The 20,369-nt window shown below is 27.6% G+C and overlaps 1 protein-coding gene across 2 annotated transcripts; it reads right to left on the bottom strand.

The window, feature by feature from the left end:
* Positions 1-1,591: 1,591 nt before the first annotated feature.
* LOC145840531 (cullin-2-like) lies at positions 1,592-20,182 on the bottom strand. 2 transcript variants are annotated; one of them, XM_082947824.1, is made up of 18 exons: positions 20,034-20,182; positions 18,688-18,790; positions 18,361-18,404; positions 16,206-16,356; positions 14,768-14,962; positions 14,237-14,347; positions 13,883-14,045; positions 8,815-8,951; positions 8,265-8,435; positions 7,241-7,372; positions 6,133-6,366; positions 5,790-5,864; positions 5,618-5,722; positions 4,909-5,079; positions 4,465-4,620; positions 2,801-2,863; positions 2,105-2,268; positions 1,592-1,902 (listed from the first exon to the last, which is right to left on the bottom strand). In XM_082947824.1, the coding sequence occupies exons 1-17, from the start codon at positions 20,141-20,143 to the stop codon at positions 2,137-2,139; spliced, it is 2,253 nt and encodes a 750-aa protein (XP_082803950.1). In that variant the 5' UTR covers positions 20,144-20,182; the 3' UTR covers positions 1,592-1,902; positions 2,105-2,136. The 2 variants fall into 2 exon arrangements, with proteins under 2 accessions (XP_082803950.1, XP_082803949.1); XM_082947823.1 differs by having other exon boundaries at positions 1,592-1,888.
* Positions 20,183-20,369: the final 187 nt, after the last annotated feature.

The raw sequence follows: 20,369 nt of genomic DNA, 5'->3' as shown, positions 1-20,369 counted from the left end.
ATGTAAATTATTCGGGAAATTTCAATGATTAAGCTTAGTAAAGTTTTGGTACGTTTCAAAATTTAATTTTTAGATACGTTTTATAAATTAAGTAAAAAATACTCATGAAAAAAGGTATTGTTGTATAGAGAAACATCAACTAATTTAAAAAGTCTTGTATATATTTAAGTTTATCTAAGTCTAATACTTTTGTTGTCGTAATAACAATAAAGGACTTTTTTTTATCTACTTTTCTTCTTTATTTTAACGGATATAATAGTTTACTGATTACTTTCATTTCTTTGCAGGATAAATGAATGTACTATTTTTTTTTTGCACGCTTAAACTTATAGCAATAATGTTTATTTTTAATGTAGAATAATATAGATTTATCTGTTTTTACATAATGTCTTCGTAAGTTTAAATTCTTTAGATTAAAAATATCTAAATGTATTTTATTACCATTGATTTTAAATTATTTGTTTTTGTAATCCTTCTTATTAAACACTTGTCATCATTCTCAAAATTTCTTTCGTTTTACTTAAAACAGATGTTTGAAATTTTTTTTCGTGAATTCAATTTTCTCATACATCATTATTACAAGTTTAGAAAAACTATAAACCGTATTGTATCGATCACATATATTCTACAGTAGTACTTCTCATTCTATTAACTATTCTCAGCATTGTGTTGATGAAAAAGTTATGTGGATACTTAGATTTGGTAAAACAATTTACTTTGGCAAATTTACTTGGATGACGTATAACTCAGGGCGACGGCTCTTGTTTTGCACGAAGATTCACTTTAGTACAAAAAGTAACTTTCCACGAAGTCAAGATAAATACGTTCAAAAATGACTGCTTTTGCTAAATTGACGACTCGTGCAAAAGTCATGCCGACCCATAATTCAGACCAAATAATTAAACGTTTTTATAACTCAAAATACTTTATATGTAATATAAGATAATTTGCTTTAAAAATTTATCATAATATGTACAGAACTCAAAACCTCAGAATATCTTAAAATATATGTCAATGTTCAAAAAAGTTTAACTTATTGTTTAAATACATTGTCTTTCTAAAAATAGGGTTCTCTTCAAAATTAATTGAAGAAAAAATTATTCTTTATCTTAACAAAAATTCTGATGATAGAAAAAAAAGAATAAATTTATATCTTTAGTTGTTATATTTATCTATATATATAGTTACAATATATTTTATTTGATAAATTGTTTAGATAAAGATTGTTCCTAAATTTACATTGTTACTAAATATTTTTTTAATCCTTACTGGGTAGCCACTGGTTTTAAGAATTTCTCCCTGGTTTTTGAAAGTTTTTTTTGACAATATTTAGTAGTAAACTAATATCAAGTTAGAAAACGTGCTTTTTCATAGATTTAAACGATACATTATCACTGTTGTTTAATCTTTGTTATAATTTACTTTAAATAGTATTAAGACAGCTTAGATTTACAATTTTTGTACTTCTTAAAGATACAAAATGCTTAATGTTTTATTTTTTCACTTTTGCACACTTATAAAAATTTCATTAAAACAATTTTTTTTTAAAGCGTGCATGGCATTTTAGTATTTTTTGAAATATTGATTAATGCAATAGTTTATTTAACATTTAAGTGAAGCAGTGAAAACAAGTACAAGTGTGTTTATGACAACCATTTAATAAAATAAAAATTTTAATTCAAAAAAACTTTTTGTTGTAATGAACTGTAGAATAATTTAAAACCTAAAAAAATGTTCATTTTATATAATTTTTTTTTTGACCCAAAAAAGCAAAATGCAAAGACTTAAAAGTTTGGTGTGAAAGAACGAAATTTGTTCAAAATAAACTGAAATACTAATAAATTCAACTAATTTCCACAAGTAGTAGATATTCCATCGATAATTGCACCTGTGGTTTTTACACTGTAGATAAAACCTAATTTAGACTCCTAATTTCATGAAAAGTAAAAAGATACAAATTTTTTACACTACTAAATTAAAACAGCTATATTACATAACTGTTGCTCACAACAAAAATAATATTATTTTTTCAATAAACTAAGATGTATTAAAAATATATCTTATAATTTACAAGTAAAAACCCGAAAATGGTAAAACAAACTACCAGAAAAGCCTTCTTTCCAACGTTTCAAGCGTTTATGCGACGTACAAGTAAGTGTCCTTCTTGGCTGGCGACCTCTCCAAATAGCACTTGTCGATCAGGTACTCTATCGTAAGCTTGATCAGCTGGACTGACGGCGTGAATCTTTTACGCGCTTGCTCTAACACCTGATGTGCGATTGAATATTATAAAGTTAATTGTGAAGTTTAGGATGAAAGTTCCAATTTGATTTGAGTGTAAACCCAGTGTTAAGTGACGAGTCATAATTAGTTTGTTTAAAAAAGACTGTGAAGTTTATGATGAAAGAATGAAGTGTGAATATAATTAATAAAAACATTTGTAACGAACGCTTAAAGTTTAAGTGTCAACTTTTGAAAAAAAACTAGTTTTGATAATTTAAATTACAAGTTAATCCTCAAGCTGAAATTTAAAACAAACATAAAACAGCTTTCAATGTATATTTTCATTAAAAAGATTAACAACTAAATTTAATAAAATTTATGGCTTAAAAAAGCTATATTGTATTTTTTTACAAAAAAATAGCGAGTCATTTAATTTATAAATAGAAAATTCAAGTTTTTTTTTGCATTAAAACTTATGTTTTAATTTTTTAAACAAGTTACAGTATATACATATCTAAAACAAAAGTACTATTCACAAATATTTTTATCTAATTACTATTTAAACAAGCAAACTTACAACTTGTATTAATTCATTATGCTTACATTCTTTTCTACTCTTCATAATACGGGTGACTGCAGCCTAAAATTTTATTATAAAATAAAATTGATATAAATGAAAATTATGCATATTTTTTAATTTAAGTTTGTTCTATCTTAATACTATTTAACAATATACTTTTGTGTTACTAATATACAACTTTTTACAACTTCATCTACTAACACAAATTCTTGGCTTTGTGGCGATACTGCATAATTTAATTTATAGCTTTTCGAAAGAATTAAATTAAGTATAGTTTTATATTAACATTGAAAAAAAAAATCTTGTATTGAACTGTTTTTAAATTTATGCTGCTAAATTTCACAACGGTCCAACCATAAAGGTATTAGGAAGTTAAGACTAACATTTAATTTAAAAACTTTGAATTACAAATAAGCTTTTAAAAAAGAACAATAGTACTTATAGTAATTAAGTTATACACAAAGCAGTAGTTTTTACAAACTTGGCATGTTTTTTAACAAATCGTACTCAAAAAGGTTGATAACTCTTAACAGAAAAAGTTCAAATTTTAAAGCTAAAGTCATGAAATAAGATATCCTGTAAATAATGTGCTGTTGTAGTATTTGAACTCTGTACACATATTTACTTGAAAACACACAAGTTTTTTACATTACCAGAAATCGATATAAAACACTATGGTCAAAGTTGAAAAATATCACGCCACAAATACATATGTTTAGAAAGTTTTACAAGAACAAAAATTAACTTATTTAAATGCAGCAGATATCGACTAAATTAAAAATTGTATTATATAAAAACTTATATATGATATATACTAAACTGTAACATATATAATATATAGCATAAAATAAGAAATACACATCATTATAATATATACAAATTTCAGTGTTGCATCATGCTACAAAATTGAAACAACCTCAAATTGTTTACGCACAAAAGTAACATATACACCATATGTAATTTTTTAATTTTTTATGTAACTTCATATATAACATAAGTGTAAAAGATAACCCACAAACTCATTGGAATGTATGATTAAAGAGAATTTATGCATTTGCTGCAAAAACATGCAGCAAGTAAAGTTTGGTGAAAAACTCTGTATGACATTTAAGTTGAATTATTCACGTTAAAAAAGAAAGATTAATTACTAGTATTCGTTAAAACAAAGACTTTTAGTTTTTGAAAAAGCTTTCATGATTGCACCTCATAATACCTACAATGGTTACTGACCTTAATTAAAAAAACTTTTAGGTAATATAACATTTCCAACAAAGACAAAACTAGTTTCACTCCCATTTTCTATTAATATAACTGAAGTTTCATAAGAACATCAATAATTTTTTATTTGATAAACTTTTTCATTATTTTATAAATAAATTTTAAATACTTTCAAATCGAGTAAACAAATAGTTTATTATAACCAAATTAAATATTAAGACTACTAAAAAATACAAATGTAAGATATGATCAACTATAGTAATTAGTACAGTTACAGTTTGATAGTAGGTTTTATTTTTCTTAGCTTTAAACTATATATGAAGTATTCCAAAAATATTAGTAAATTGATTATTTTGTCAAAAAAAGTAAACACTTTACCAATGCTTTATTTTAACTCAATGACTTTAAACAACAAAACCTAAAAAATTATAAACAAAACAAACTCTCAAATAGTTCTTTCTGTCGATTTCAACTGTCTGCCTGCTTTTGGAAGTGTCAACTTGATGTTCTTTTGCCGACTGTTGAACCGTCGTCTTGAACTTCGTCTTCCTATTCTGAAATTTGTCGTTCACTCTCACCACTTCGTCGCCTGTGAATTCCTGAGAAAAAAATTATTAGGGGATTTTAACAAAATATACTTTTTAGTGAATGAACGTTTTGTTTCAAATGCTATTAGCTTTTATTTCAAACTGAAAGAAAGTAAAACTAAAGTTAAGCAAGTCCACTTTTATTTAATATTTAAGATATTATAAAAGCTACACATAAAAAAAGATTTGCGTTTGTTTTACAAAAGCTGAAAAAACTTGTCTGGTTACAATTTTAACAAACAACATATAACAATTGAAATCAAATGAAATTGATAATACAACAAAAAAAAAAGTGCCAACCTTGGTGATATTGTGGTCGCACTTGAGTATGTCGTAGTTGACCAGAGCCTTCAAATGCTGGACCACCTCCTTGTCCGGAAGGTTGGTGCACCTCCTTATGTTGTTGATTGTTACCTCGTTCGCGTCGTTGTACAGCAAGACCATCGCCACTTGAAATGTGGGCATGTTGATCTGTTGATTTGTCACGTGATTAATTAGTTATATTGTCACGTGGCTGATCTGTGCCGTCACGTGACTAATTAGCGATCGAAGAGATTAGCAGCACTTATTCTTTGTCTAGCTGCTTGTAAATGTTAGCTTGTTGCATGGTTGCCACTGATCAAGCTGAGAAAAATTTCCTGACCTTTCTTGACTTTTTACCAAAATTTTCCTGACTATTCTAAAATACATAATCTAACACTTGAAACTATATAAAGCTTTCAATCTAATTTTAATACTAATTTTTCCTGACCGAGTGGCAACCCTGTTGTTGTATTAATTATAGTATTGTTTTAATTTGTGGTTGTTTAAGTTATTATTAAACTTATGTCACAAAAAATAAAAGTAATCTTAAGATTTAATCATCAAACATACATGATATGTCAACTCACAAAATTTGTTATATTAATTTGTAGATGTTTTTGTTAGTCGTGCGTTAAACTTCTTAATTAAAAATCATGATCTCTCTAAAGATTTAAGTTTCATAGTTAAAATAACAAATTCAACTCACGAAGTACGTTTTTCCCTTGCTGTACATTTTAACTTCAGCGGTCGACAAATGATGGAGCCAAGACAAGTTCTTACCCTTGTTGTTTGCCTTGTAGTACTCGCAGAACTGCGTTCAAAACTATTGTTAATAAATAAAATGTTTTAATTAACTAAAGTGAAAAATAAAAACTTACGCCGGTGAAGCTTCTGGTGAGGCACTGTGGCAAATTCAAAGTTGTTTTCGGCTCCATTAACGGCCAAGCTCCTTGCTGGAAAAAGTTTGTTACATCAAAAAATATAAAAGCATTTTATGATTAAAATTATTCAAAAAAAAAAATAAATAAGCAACCAATAACTTTCACAAACTCTTAAAATATAACTGAACTAGTTGACTGCTTTAAAAAAGTTATTTTAGCAAGAAACACTTTATGATGAACATAATCAAGCACTCCGAATTTAATATACACTTTACATAAATTAAAAATAAAACCGCTCTAAGGTAAACTATTACATCTTACAACAACCAACTAAACGAACCTGCAATATATTGACGGTGAACGGAACATCGCCGCTGCCATCGCCCTTCGCCTTGGTGTGCTCCGCGTACTTGTTGGAGTGATCCACCGAGGTCCTGACGTCGTTCAGCATGCACTGGAACTTGGATATGAAGTCGTACCCGCACACCGACCTCAGCTTGCCTATCATCTCGCTTTCCAGGTCCATCGATGACGTCACGTTGATCAGCCGCTTGGCCAGCTGCCGACTGTAAAACTGCAAGAAAGAAAATTGTTGTATTTTGTTTCATTAAAAAAAATTGAGATGTAATAAAAAAAACAATTTCGTAAAACTACAATAAAAATCAACGGTAATCAAGTTTAATCAGATTTTGCATTAAAACTACACATTCTCTCATTATGCACTTAACTTAAAAAGAAACATCTGTTTTGTTGTCGGCTGTAAAACTGCAAGAAAAAAAAAACGATTTGTTTTATTTGAACACAATTCAAATGTTATAGTATGGGTAGATTAGCTCGCAAACAAGACATACAAACATAACTACTTGTAAAATTTTAATACGGAAACCAAACTTAATCTAATTTTGTAAGGAAGCAAGTCAAAAAGGAAAAACTTTTCTTATTAGATAACCAATCAAAATGCTTTAAATCCCTGAACTTTTGCCTATAAACAGCTAGGCTAGAAAAAGCCTGTAAAACTGCAACAAACAGTTGTGGTTTGTTTTATATTTACTTAAACTATACTTTACTCTTCTTAAATTAAAAACATCACGTATTTTCTGTCAGCTTTCAGTTTTTTAAGATGGCAAGCTCAAAAGTCTGTCATGTACAACTAATGAACCACTTATTTAAATTTCTAATCAAAAATCTCTAAAAATTAAAAACGCATTTCTGTTGTGAAGACAGTAAAAGAAATCAATTCATCTTATGATACCTACATACATAAATGGCATATATTTTTGAAATATACCTACAGCGTACTGATTTTTCTATGCGGTTATTAGTCGTTTAAAAACTAATACAAAAACAGTTAAAGTTTGCAAAGATGTAGAACTTAAATTACAAAAACCTTTAAAGTATACAATTACATTATAGATAAAAAGTATAAAATAGGGAATTAAATAACACACCCTTTGAAATATGTCCTTGTCTTCAATGTATCTAAACACTGTTATTGCGTTATCAAGTTGCTGTTCCGCCTCCTTTGGTTCCATGTTCTCTTTCCTACTCTTCTTAAGAACCATGTCGCAATACTTGCACACCTGTGGAAATATTAGTAGTTCACAAAACTTGTTTCGCTTTAGTCATAGTATTTTGAAAATTCACGATCTTAGCATGTTAAAGTTAGTATGGATATTTAAAATGAAATATGTAATTACATTCTTAAAGATAGATCTTTAACAGCAAAATCTTAGTTAAAACTTACTAAATTGATCACTCTCAACCATCGGCTCTAGACAAAACTTGAGTAAACTTAGAACATAAGTTTCCTAAGCACATCATTATTTTTAAGCATAAAAATTTAAACTAATATGAGCACCTTCATAAACAATGAAAATACTTTAATAATAAGACTTTTCTATGGACTCCATAGTTTTTTTTTTAAGTATTGTTATAATTTGCTTTTTATAGTTGCCACATTTTTTTTTGAAAATTCAAAGGTTGAAAGTGCCTATAGTTTTTATAGATTAAATTATCAGAAATCTAGTACTATAAAATATATAGTTTAGTTACTATAAAAATATTTTATATGGTTTTGCTTATAAAACACATTTCTTTTGGCAACAACGTTGGGGCCAAAATGGAAAACATTTTGTGGACAAAGTGTCCATTCTTTGAGTCATAAAACTACTTTGAATCACCTTAAACTGCCCTCAGTCATCTTGAAATTTTCAAACAACATAAAAAATCAATTAAAATTAAGTTTTCCAACAAAATTGTTTAGAAAGTAAATTATATCGAAACTAAATCAACTAAATCTCATTAAAAACCTAGAAAATAACTAGCCGGAGGTTTTAACAAATCTTAAAACTATCCAGAGTTTTTTATAAAAAACCAAACTGGCCGGAGTCATCCTGATATTTGCAAAAGCTTTAAACTGGCCTGAATTATCTTGGGTGAGTCAAGTAACCCTGTGCAGAGCAAGCTACTAACCAGATCGGGTGAACGGGAAGGTCGGTCTTTCTCGTACCGGTGGTTGACGATCGTGTTGATGGCGTTGTCCAGCGCCGTCATGAACGACCCGTTCTTCTCGAACTTCTCCTCTATGCACTTCTTCGACGTCAGGTATTTCTCCAGCACCTTTTCCACGAACATCGCCGCCGCCTGGGTGATAATAAAAAAATTGTCATCTTACTTAGTAGTAAAGAAGACAAAAAATATTTCAAAGGAAGTCGAACAAAATTATTTCGCGATAAATAAAACAACCAAATAATTCATGATTAGGTTTAGATTGTTAAATTTGACGTATAAACACAAAAGTAAAACATACAAAAAAAATACATATTGAGATTTAAATAAACATATTTGAAACCTTGGTTAAAGAACTGTTAGTTAACTTCAAAAACTAAAACAAATTAAAACTACAAAGACATTAAATTTAGAATACTAGATTATGTTCGTGAAGTAAACTTATTTAATAAAATAAAAATTAACTATTTTAGTGTGTATTGGTTTAACATAGATAAAAAACGCAATTTTTTACATTTGAAAGGTTGGGTTCGGAAGTAAGGTCCTGCAGAGACTTGATTCCCTCGCTAGCAATGTGAGCTTGTATTTCGTCGGCGAGAAACTTCAGGTAGCTGTTGTCGTATTTCAGCAACATGTACATGTGCCACATATCTGCATTGAATTTACTATATAAATTTTAAATAGACATGTGCAAATTAAATATTTTATTTACAACCAGGTTTCGGTGACAAAAAATTGCAACCACTTCAAGTACAATAAAATAGTAAACTGCACATTACAATGTCGCTTATCTATATTGTTGTTTAAAAACTTATCCATGCATAAAAATTTAAACAAAAAACTAAACTATATATATTATTAAAGTTTTGAAAAAACACTGAACTGACCTGCTAATCCCAAAATAATTAAAGTGTTAAAGTGTTTTTATTGACGTATTTTAATTTCATGAACAACGTGCGTGCAACATATTTGTTTATAATAATAATTATTTTGTGTAAGATTTTATTCAAATGAAAATTTTTCAATTAAATTAAAACTATCAACAAAATCGGCGAAAGTCTGCAGAACAAGTCCGGACTTTCGTTTGCCGTGAGACAAGCTCAAATTTAACAAAAGGGTTGATCATGCCAATTCGATCATCAGACCACAAGTTTCGGTAGACTGAGACCGGTTTCGTCCTTATTAGGACTCATCAGTCTGATGGACTCATCTGATGAGTCCTAATAAGGACGAAACCGGTCTCAGTCTACCGAAACTTGTGGTCTGATGATCGAATTGGCATGATCAACCCTTTTGTTAAATTTGAGCTTGTCTCACGGCAAACGAAAGTCCGGACTTGTTCTGCAGACTTTCGCCGATTTTGTTGATTGTACTAAAACGAGCGTACCAGATGTCTTGCCTAGTGGACAATGTTTTAAACGTTGCACGGCAAAGACAATGCTGACGTCACTAATCATTGCCAGCAAATGGTTGCTTCATGCGAAAGCATGATAAACCGTTTGTAGATTGACGACTACAAGTTTTCGGTTGTGACTGACTGATGAGTCCTAATAAGGACGAAACCGGTCTCAGTCTACCGAAACTTGTGGTCTGATGATCGAATTGGCATGATCAACCCTTTTGTTAAATTAAAACTGAAATAGCTTCAAAAAGTTTTTTTTTTTTCAAAATCATTAAAACAACTTTGTTAACAAATTTAAACTTTGATCTTCGATTTTAAATCAGGTCTTACCTCAGTTTTACTGCAGAAGTTTTTAGTATTTATGTCAAGACCATACAAAAACTCAAAATGTACACATCAGTTTTTGAAAGTAAATGAAAAGGTTAACATCAAAAACTTGTTAAAAATGAAAAATAGTTTTAGAGTTATTGCTCTAATTTTTTACGTAAAAACAACAACTTAAAATGTAGTATATTTATAATTATTTTGTTTTTATCTGATAATTAGTACTAACATTCAAATACATGTTATTTATATTGCTTTTTTTTTAAGATAGCATAATTAATGGCGGTAAAAACAAAAAAAAAGTGCAAAGTGATCGATACTTTATGATACCAAATAAACAATATTCCGATTTTTCTATAAAATAGTAAATTGTACATAAATAACCTACTTATTATTAAAGTTAAAAGATTTTGTTCCAGCTAAAACTGTACAATACATATAAAAACACAAGTGACTTGTTTACGAAAAAAAAATATGCTGTAATTATACCTGTTTAAAAAATACACACTTCCACAAAATTCAGTTCAGTTGCATAAATTTTTTATAACAATTATACATTTGTTTTTAATCACTCGCATTCTTGCATAGATTTAATAGTTATATTTTTTAAAACATGATCTAGAAAACACGCTTTTTCATGCAAAACTTACCGCAATTGAGTATTAAGTCATGTGATAATATTGAAACGTTCATAATAGCAGTATAAAAATAAATTTCATGATCTTTTTATAAAATCCCTTATGTTTTGCTGAAACGAAATTATAAAAAAACTACTCATGCTTGTAACTTCTGTTACAAGCATTTTAATACTAATTAGTTCTTAGGTATTACTGTTAATTATGTTTTTCGCAAGTTTTATAATTAGGTTGACAAAGTATTGAGCGTGATAAGAACTGATAGTAATTAGTCTGAAATTTTTAAGTTTGTTGTAAAAGTATTAAATCCATTGAATTATTTTTAAAAATATTTTCTAAAACCATTTAACTAAAGAGGACAAACTTGTAAAGCTCATGAAAACCGTTATATGTTAGTTAGACTTTTTTAATTCGCGTTAGTAAACTGTTTTTTTTTTTTTAATAATTTGTTTTGAAATATTAATCTTCGTGTAGTAAAAAAAAGCAAGATAATCATTATACTTTATTGAAATTAGCTCATCAAAATTATCTTTTTTACTTTAAATTCATTATCAACAGAGCTGACTAACAGCTAATATTTGTGACATGAATTCTTGATGAAAATAATGAGCATTTTTGTTTAAAACTATATTACGTTTATATTTAAATATTTACTTTATGGTTATAATTCAATTTCTCAACACTCACATACACTTGCAAGTTTAATGCTTCATGTTTTTAAGCTGTATAAATTATTGACCAATTTGTTAAATTTATTATGACGTAACATTTCTGCACAACTCAATTTAATTTTCATTTTTAAAAACTTGCCTATTCTTAGAGCTTTTTGAGGTTAGTGCCTACTTTTATTAAATTTGTATTTTTTTGTAGACAAATTTATAATTTTATGTTTTTATCCCAAACTTTGTTTTTAAACCATAAAGTTCATTTATAGTTACTACCTACATAAACACTATACATAATTATACATGCTTTTTCTGCTTTTTTTCTAATGTGTGTTAATATTTTTTAGACTCCGTAGATCTGTTCTTAAATTTATTTGAGAGCAGTGAAACGCCGTTAGTTGAAATAAAGTTTTAGCACAAGAACATCTGTGGTATGTATATATACATACCACAGGTATATATATATATATATATGAATAATGTGTTATATAATAATCTGTGATATATATCAGGATATCAGGATCTATAAGAAAGAATATCAGGATCTCCAGGATTTCGAAGTATGTTTGTGGCTAAAAGCGCAGCGGCATTGACTTCGAAATATCCTGGGAAGTTATAAAAAGAGCACAGCCTATAGCCGACGGCAATAGCCCAATATGTAGTCTTTGTCTCAAAGAAGCATCAGCCGTTGTATATGCACTGAAAGACAAGAGATGCTTAAACAAAAGAAGCGAGTTTGTATCGTCTTGTAGACATATAAAAAAGTCGCTTTTAAAGTTTAACAAGTTTTAATTTCATCTTAAAATAACCTAAATTTCAATTTGCTTCTTAGTTTTATCTTTATCTCTTTCAATTGTCTGTCCTAATATATAGTTACTCACTGAAGTTATATGAATTTTTGCTAGTTTATTGTCTGTTGGTAGATTAATTTTTGCACAAGCCGTTTTGCATGATTTTTGATAGTTTCAAAATTACGTCATAATCTATTTATGCAAAAAATTTTTAACTTTCATTAGTGATTTTGTTTTGTGCTTTATTTTAAACTTGTTTTGAAGCTGATGAGTGAATAGTCACGAAACTCGAGTCCTTTGAGTTTTGCATCTTTAAATAAACCTTTATATATATATATATATATATATATAGAAATAAGTTGATTAGCTTAATAAACTAAATTTTTCAACAAAGAGCCCACATTATGGGCTTTAAAAAAAAGTTTATTTCAAGATTCAAAAATTAACTTACCAATCGACAATAAACTGGCACAAAATCATAAAACTTCAGTGAGTGACTACTTTGCACGTGTGACTAGTTTTGCAAGATTTTTGACAGTATCAAAATAACGTCATAATCTAGTTATGCTTAAATGTTAAACTTTTATTTTAGTATTTTGTTTTGTGCTTTATTTTGAGATTTGCAGTTGAGGAGTGCATAGGCACGAAACTAGAGTCCTGCAAGTTTTTGCATCTTGAAATAAACTTTTTTTGTTAAGTATATAAATATATATATGAATTTTTTATATAACTAAATTTCAAGATAAATTTTGGGAAATTACTACTTACTATGTTTTTTAAAAAACAAATTAACTCAATTTATTATTTAAACGTACATATTTAGTAAAACTTAAAAGCTCAAGTCCTTTTTTATGTTAACTAGCCAGGAGCAACGCTTAAACTACTACAGTAAATTGCAACTATATAACCCTTCAAGGTTTTCAAATAAGAAGGATAGACAATTACTTTAAATCAAAAAGTCTGAACCTGGTTGATTTCTACAATGAACAACTTTAGTAAATTAAAATGTCAAAAACAATTTAAAACACAACAAAGAATATACGTTAAAAAAAACTTGACTCCTAAAAGTCAAAAAACTATTTCATTTGCAATCTATATACTTTGGAATTATGTAAAAATTTTGTAGTTTATAGACACATTGTAGCTTTAATTAAAAAGTCATTTAGTTTGTGCTTAAATTTATTATAAACCAGATAAATTAAAGAAAATCTATGTTAATGAGACACTTATTATAACTGAGGAACTCATTTATCTTATTAATTCAGCGGATCATTTTTTTATAAATACATTCACGAATCAATAAATTTATAATTATCCCCTCGGATACAAGTTGAGAACATTGATCGTTACTATTGAAATTAACTAAAAGTATACAAGTAAAACAAACAGACAATAAATCAAATAAATAATAAACTATACAAATAATAAAAGGTAATTTAATAATAAAATAAATAACAGATAAAACATAACAAATAAATTACAAATTAAAGCCAAAAACCTTGTCCATGCAATCCATGGATCATCTTCTTTAAATCTTTAATTTAAGTTAGCTTAGTATAATCTAAAATGTACTAACTTACACATAATATATTACTCGTTGTAATAATACGAATAATAAGTAATAACAACAGTAGAAAAAAAAACATAATAGTAAAAATGTAAGTAATAACAATGTGAACAATGAAAACAACAATAATAACAACAGTAATAATAATAATAGTTGTAAGAATAATAATGATAACAAATACCTAAAAATACCAATAACCTTGTCCCTGCCATTCATGGATCATCTTCTTGCATCCGTCCTGCAAGAACTCTATGTTGTCGTACACGAGTCGCGTGTGGATCCTCTCATTTGCTTTCTTGTACGAAGACTTGTTCAAATACTTCTTGTTTCTCAGCATTTCGTTGGATGATTGGTTCAGCACCTTTGATGATAAAATTATAGTTTCCATATTAAAATAATTAAACAGATACTTAAATATACTGTAATTTAATTCATAAATTCTAAATTTATAGATTTGTGGAACACTTTGTTGTCAGTACTTTTTGTATTTTTTGAATACCCTACTAGACAATACTTTTTAGAAGAAAAAAACTGTTTAAACTATATTCTTACCAATTCCATGAACTTTGAACAGGATCCGCTTTTTAAAAATTCTTCAGATTTCTCACTCAAATATTTGTCTAGTTCTTCCAGATACGGTTTTTCAAAATATTCTTGGTACATCTAAAAACATCAATATCGTAAACTTTTTGTTATATAGTCTATCAAATTTAATTTAATTTATATTTAAATCAAAGGTTAAAGTAATTTTACAGAAAAGTTTTTTTTAATACGGCAATAACATATTAAAATAAAAAAAAACATTAATATAGAACTTTTAAAATGGTTTATATGAAGTTCTATATTTCATGTAAAAATTTAGAACTGAAAAAATACTTTAAGTCTAAATTTTTAATTAATAACTTTTGTACTATCACACAGTTATTGTAAAATTCATTATAATATTAGAAATATATTGTATTGGGTTGTTTATTTTCAATAATGAAAAATGTATCACTGAAAATTTTTCTAAATGTAATCAAAAATAATACCATTTATAAGCATAACACACTAATAATAAAAATAATCATTTACAACACTCACTTCGTACTGTGCAGTTTTGGAGGAGAACCTTTCCACTCCCACGAACGAGTTGCACACTTGCGAGCAGTCCACGATGCCCTGCGACTGCCTGTTCAACGTTCCCCTCCTGACCTCGTCTATCTCGGTCAGCACGCACCTGACCAGCTTCTCCCGCAGCGGTTCGATCACCACCTGCTTCCATATGGTCAGCGACAACTGCAATATGTAATTTATACTTATTATAAAGTATACTAATTATAAACAGGGTTGCCACTCGTTTTTTCAAACTTTTTTCCAGGTTTTCAAAATTTCTTGCAGGTTTTTAAATGTACACATTTTTAGGTCTATTTATAATTCAGAGTTAAGTTAAGGTAAGAAACTGTGTTAGATAGTATAAAAACATTGAAAAGATACTGTAAAGCTACTTAAAATATGTTTTTTAATAAAAAAAATTTTTGATGATGACGAAAATTTTTATTTATATGATAGAATTTTCGAGTCAAATCGAAATTTTACTACTGAACATGTCAAATTGTTAATATTCCAAGTTTTTCCAAGTTTTTTTCAAAATTTCCCAAATTCCAGGTTTTTTAGGATTCAAGGTGAAGTGGCAACCCTGTATAAAGTGATATATTTACTTTTTAGATATGGTCAGTGACAGCTGTGTGCGATTTTTGTGTAATGTTGAACAAGTTTTTTGCAACAAAAAAAAACAGTAAACTGTACTCAGAAATAATGAACTTTCTATAAGTGTGGTTGATAAAGAAATAACGTGATAATTTTGTGTCATTAATAAAATAAAAAAGTAATTGTTACTTTTAAGAGACTGCTTGGTGAACGCATTGCAATATGATAACGAGCAATGAAAAGTAGTTTAAAAAATTGAACTTCTGCATCTATTATGGTATTTAAGTAGTGTTAAAGTGTTAAGGCTTTAAAAAAAATTCTCATAGCTTGGAAACAGTTAAGCACAGGTGGCAAATTCATTAATTTGGTTCACAAGATTTTTTGTTGCACGACCGACTATGCTTTCCTAAACTGTTTAATCAAAAACAAGTATGTCTACGTTTTTTATAGTATTTCAATCAAACCAAAATATGAAAACAATTTTTATGTTCATTAACTAATTTGTAAATGAATTGATATAGAAATTAAATAAAAAAGAATTACCATTTTGATTGACCAAAAACAAGCCTGAGTGTGTGGTAATTTTGTATCAATAAAAACATTTTCTATAGTTAACAAAACAAATCAATATTGTTTAAATCATATTATACATAAAAAAAACTATAACTATTTTGAAAAATCCAAGTTAATTAACCAATGAAAATTTTTATATTAACAATATTCTTTAATAGCTTTTAGCTCCAAATAATTAAAACTTATACTATGACACACAATTTAAAACCAACACAACTTTTTACAACGAAAAAAAAGTCAACTTGTCAAAATAACGAACGTGCTCGATGAACTTGTAGAGGAAGCCGTTTTCGTTGTCGATGTTTATGAAGTCTGAATCTTTGGTTTTGGCGGGAGCCACGAACAGGTTGTTGAAGTATTGGAAGAGAGAGTTGAGTATGCGAGAGCCCTTGTCGTATACCTTCCAATGCCTATGTGTGATTTGTGGTTTTAAGTTTTAAAATATCAAAGAACAGCTTAGTGTAAAATGACGATTTGTCGTATATTTTCCTATGCTTATATGAGATTTAATTATTGAAAATTATTTGATTTGAGTTTCTTTGAATGATTCCAGTGGTGACAGGTGAAACTTTTTTAGGGGGTGCGGAAATTTAAAAGCATCTTAAAAACCATTGTAACTTGATATACACCTCAACTAATTAGGTTAGGTAAAAATATTACAATTACAACAATTTTTTTTGCAAACAAAGTTTATTTGAAAAAAAATAATGTTTTTAGAAACTTTATAAAATTGTTTTAGATGGAGTTCTTTTTTTCTGCTCCAATGCTTCACCCCACGCTATAACTTAGAATACTACTTACTCATACCTAGTCATAAGTAAAGGATGAAAGCATCCTGGTCAGAAAATTACTAAATATATATCTAACAACGATTTTAGTAATTTGTTTCGAGCACAACTTCTGTGGAAGTTGTTTAAATTTTTTTTTTGATAACTAGGTTAAAAAACTCTAGCTTGCTTCATCTTTAGGACATTGATTCTAGTTGTACTAGATTTAATGTTAAACAATAAATGTATACTGCTTATGATGTAAAACGAATATTCTGCTACACTAAGATTAAAGACTAAAAAAGACAATATTAATAGTGATAACGCAAATTAAAGTGATAGTTTTTTTTTTAATATACTTGTTTATTGCTTTTCATTTAAATTTAAGAGTAAAAACAACACTTGTAATTAAATTAATCAAAAGTACAATATAATAGACAATATAAAAATGTTGGTATGTATATAAAGTATTTGATAAAGCTTGTTCACTTTAATAGTTTAAAATTATTTACCTAGTCAACGTACTTTTTTAATTAATAACATAAAAGCTTATTGAAAATAATAATTCTAAGCCCAAGGTAAAGCTAAACCAAAACATAATCTAGCTTGAAAGGAAATTAAGCTTTAAGAAATACAAAGACTTATAAAAATTAAAAAGAAAAACCTCAAACTTAAACCTTAAAAAACTTAAACCGCTGACTTAAATTTTGCTGCAAAAACAGCGAATACTTTTGTCAGCATATTTAGTTTAGTGCTTTAATTTATCTTAAATCTTAGCTCGTACAACTTGTGCGAATATTGAAATGGAAGAAAATAGAAACCGAAAACTACTATTATTTCACAACAGTTTATGTATGTAATTGTTCAATAAGATTCCAAAAACGAATAGCATCCATATTACAAAAACACAACATTAATGTTAAACCGGCTTACACCAGCAAAAAAGTTTCTGACTACTTCAGCAACAAAAGTAAATGCTCGGAAGTATTTGACGCAAATATTATTTATAAATACACCTGCTCTGCAGATCAGAGCATCTCTTACATTGGAGAAACATCACGGCAAATATTCCGACGAATTACAGACCACTGCGGAACAGATAAAAACAGCGCAATATTTGAACATATTTTTAATTGCACACCCTGTCAAAACTCTGACATAGTTCAAAACTTTCAAGTTTTTAAACGATGTAAGTAAAGCGAACTCTACACCCTAGAATCAATAATGATTGAGGAAAAGCGACCTAATTTAAATACGCAAGTGGCATTAAATGGAAAAACAAAACTATTAACAATTTATTAATAAACATACCTTTACTTTAGTTTTACTTGCTAAATCTCTAATTTTTGTATTTATTTGAATTTATTCATACGTCATAATTTAAGGTTATTTTTTAAGCTGTTCACTTACCTTTTTTTTTCCAATTTTATTTAAAATTTATCACTTGAGAATGAAACTCGTATAGTTTTGAAAAGTTTTGTGTAATAAAATATAAAACAAAATGAATAATCTATTTATATTAAGTTGCAAATGGTATATAAAAAAGTATACATAACTTTTATAGTTTCTATTTATCTTAGAACTTATTTTATAGATGTGTTAAAAAAAAGTTAAAGGACAGAAAAAAACAAAAAAAACTCAACTAACTCTATATATTTGTTAGCTATAGATTCATCATCATCAGCTATTTCCTAAAAATTTAAAATTTCACTCTTAAATTTTTATTATTGCCAGAAAAATACTTTAGATACTATTTTTGAGTTTATGCATTAAATGTTTTAAGCGCTTTAGAGTTATAATACAAAAAACTTAGTGAGAAAACTTGTATTTAACTTCTTTTAAATTTCTTACTAACATTAAATAAACAACACTTTTATCTTAAAATAAATTTTGAAAAAAGTCAATCTTAAGTGGACTTTATAAAGTGTAGAAGTTTATTTTTTATACAAACGAAATTTATTTTAAAAAACGTACCTTGCATATAATTTTACAATGATTTGTTAAGAGTTCTTGCAGCTGACAGTACATTTTCTTATGCAAAGGGTAGGGATAAGCAATACAAATCTTGTAGACATCTCTGTAATTTAAGTTTATAAGTTTTGAAAAAAACAACATTTAATATCATAAACAGAGCTCAGTATTGGATTTTATATAGCTCAAAACATATTTTTTTATAATTATGTCTTCCTCACATACACACAAAAAACTATGAATAAAAAGATTGAATAATTATTGAGAATATCAGTTTTAGGCCATAGGGGGGGTCCAACATTTTTTTTAGCAAAATTTAATTTTGGCATTTATATGAAAGCTTTAAGTACAAACTACAAGCCAGTTTTTACAGAATTTAAAAATATCATTTAACTTTTGAGATATTTAATTTTTTGTAAAAATTTTCCGATACAAACGTATGGACAGCAAATTTTTTGGGGTCAAATTTCTCGGAAATTTTAAAATTCACTAAAAATCTATCTCCTCCTTCATTTTTCAAGCAATCTTCTTCAAATTTTCAGGAAGCGTTCCTTATAATAAAAGGAAAAATATTATTCTAAAACTTTAGTAATTTCAAAATATAAAAATTTTATCACAAAAATTGAAAAAATAAGTTGTTTTTCCAAAGTAACGTTTTTTTGTTATTGTATAAAGATTAGACTGTAGAAGTTTGAAGAAGATTGCTTGAAAAATGTAGGAGGAGATGGATTTTAAATGAAATAGTCTTTTTTCGCTGTTTTAGTTTTCCCTTACTATAGGGAACCTATTATACAGCCCGAATTTGACTGGTCATATCTCAAAAAATTATTTAAATTATTTAAAACGATAAAAAGCATCTTGAAGCTTAGAAAACTCTATAAAATAAGATCAACTTGTAAAAAACATGGTTTACCCCCCCCCCCCCCCCCTATGGCCTTAATGTGATGTTCAAATTGCTGCTTATATTTTATTAAAGTTTTAATCAAAAAACTAGATTAAAAAAATAACACTGTACAACTTTGAAAACCTACTTATTTCATATATAATTAACAGTTTAAAGCTTTTTTATAACATAAACTAAAGAAAAAATCAATTTCTTCCTTATAAAACAGTTTCTATATAACCTATACAGGACTACTTTTTGAAAATTTGATACAAATTAATAAACCACTGTATAAATCAAAATTTGAAACATTCATAATAATTCCAACTATTTTATTTTTGTGCAATTATTTATTTTGATTCTTTTTTAAATATAGAACGCAACAAATATAAACTTACCTTAAAAAAATAGCTCTAAAAAAACTTTTTATTACTTATAACTTAAACGTATAAAAAATTCTACCAACTGAAAGCTATCGTTCCACACAATTTTGGGAAACTTTTCTCCCTTCACAACATGGTAGACTGTTTTTGACAGCCGATCCCATGTTTGTGGGAACTCCGTTTCTTGCATCATCTTGTAATTTCAAATCAGATAAAATTTCAATAATAAAAAACTTACTGAAATAATATACACTTGTGCACTTTAGAAAAATATTAACACTAATATGACTGATGGAACAAAAGGCATTAAAATAAAATACAAAAACACAATATATCAACTAAGAGAATGTTTTAAATATAGAGGTATGCTAATTGCTAAATGTTTTTACTTGGATTATAAGATTCATTTCAAACTTTTA

Source organism: Thalia democratica, chromosome 7, assembly GCF_965202585.1.
Source record: "Thalia democratica chromosome 7, ktThaDemo2.hap1.1, whole genome shotgun sequence".
Lineage (NCBI taxonomy): Eukaryota > Metazoa > Chordata > Thaliacea > Salpida > Salpidae > Thalia > Thalia democratica.
The sequence above is the reverse complement of the archived record's forward strand: the minus strand, read 5'-3'. Positions and strand labels throughout refer to the sequence as shown.

Bases quoted from the DNA above. Each gene is read 5' to 3' on its own strand.
- LOC145840531 (XM_082947824.1), bottom strand. From the start codon at position 20,143: ATGATGCAAGAAACGGAGTTCCCACAAACATGGGATCGGCTGTCAAAA. The intron at 14,348-14,767 runs GTGAGTGTTGTA...TGATGTTTTTAG, and splicing joins CCAAAACTGCACAGTACGAA to ATGTACCAAGAATATTTTGA. The intron at 2,269-2,800 runs GTAAGTTTGCTT...ATCGCACATCAG, and splicing joins ATAATGAATTAATACAAGTT to GTGTTAGAGCAAGCGCGTAA.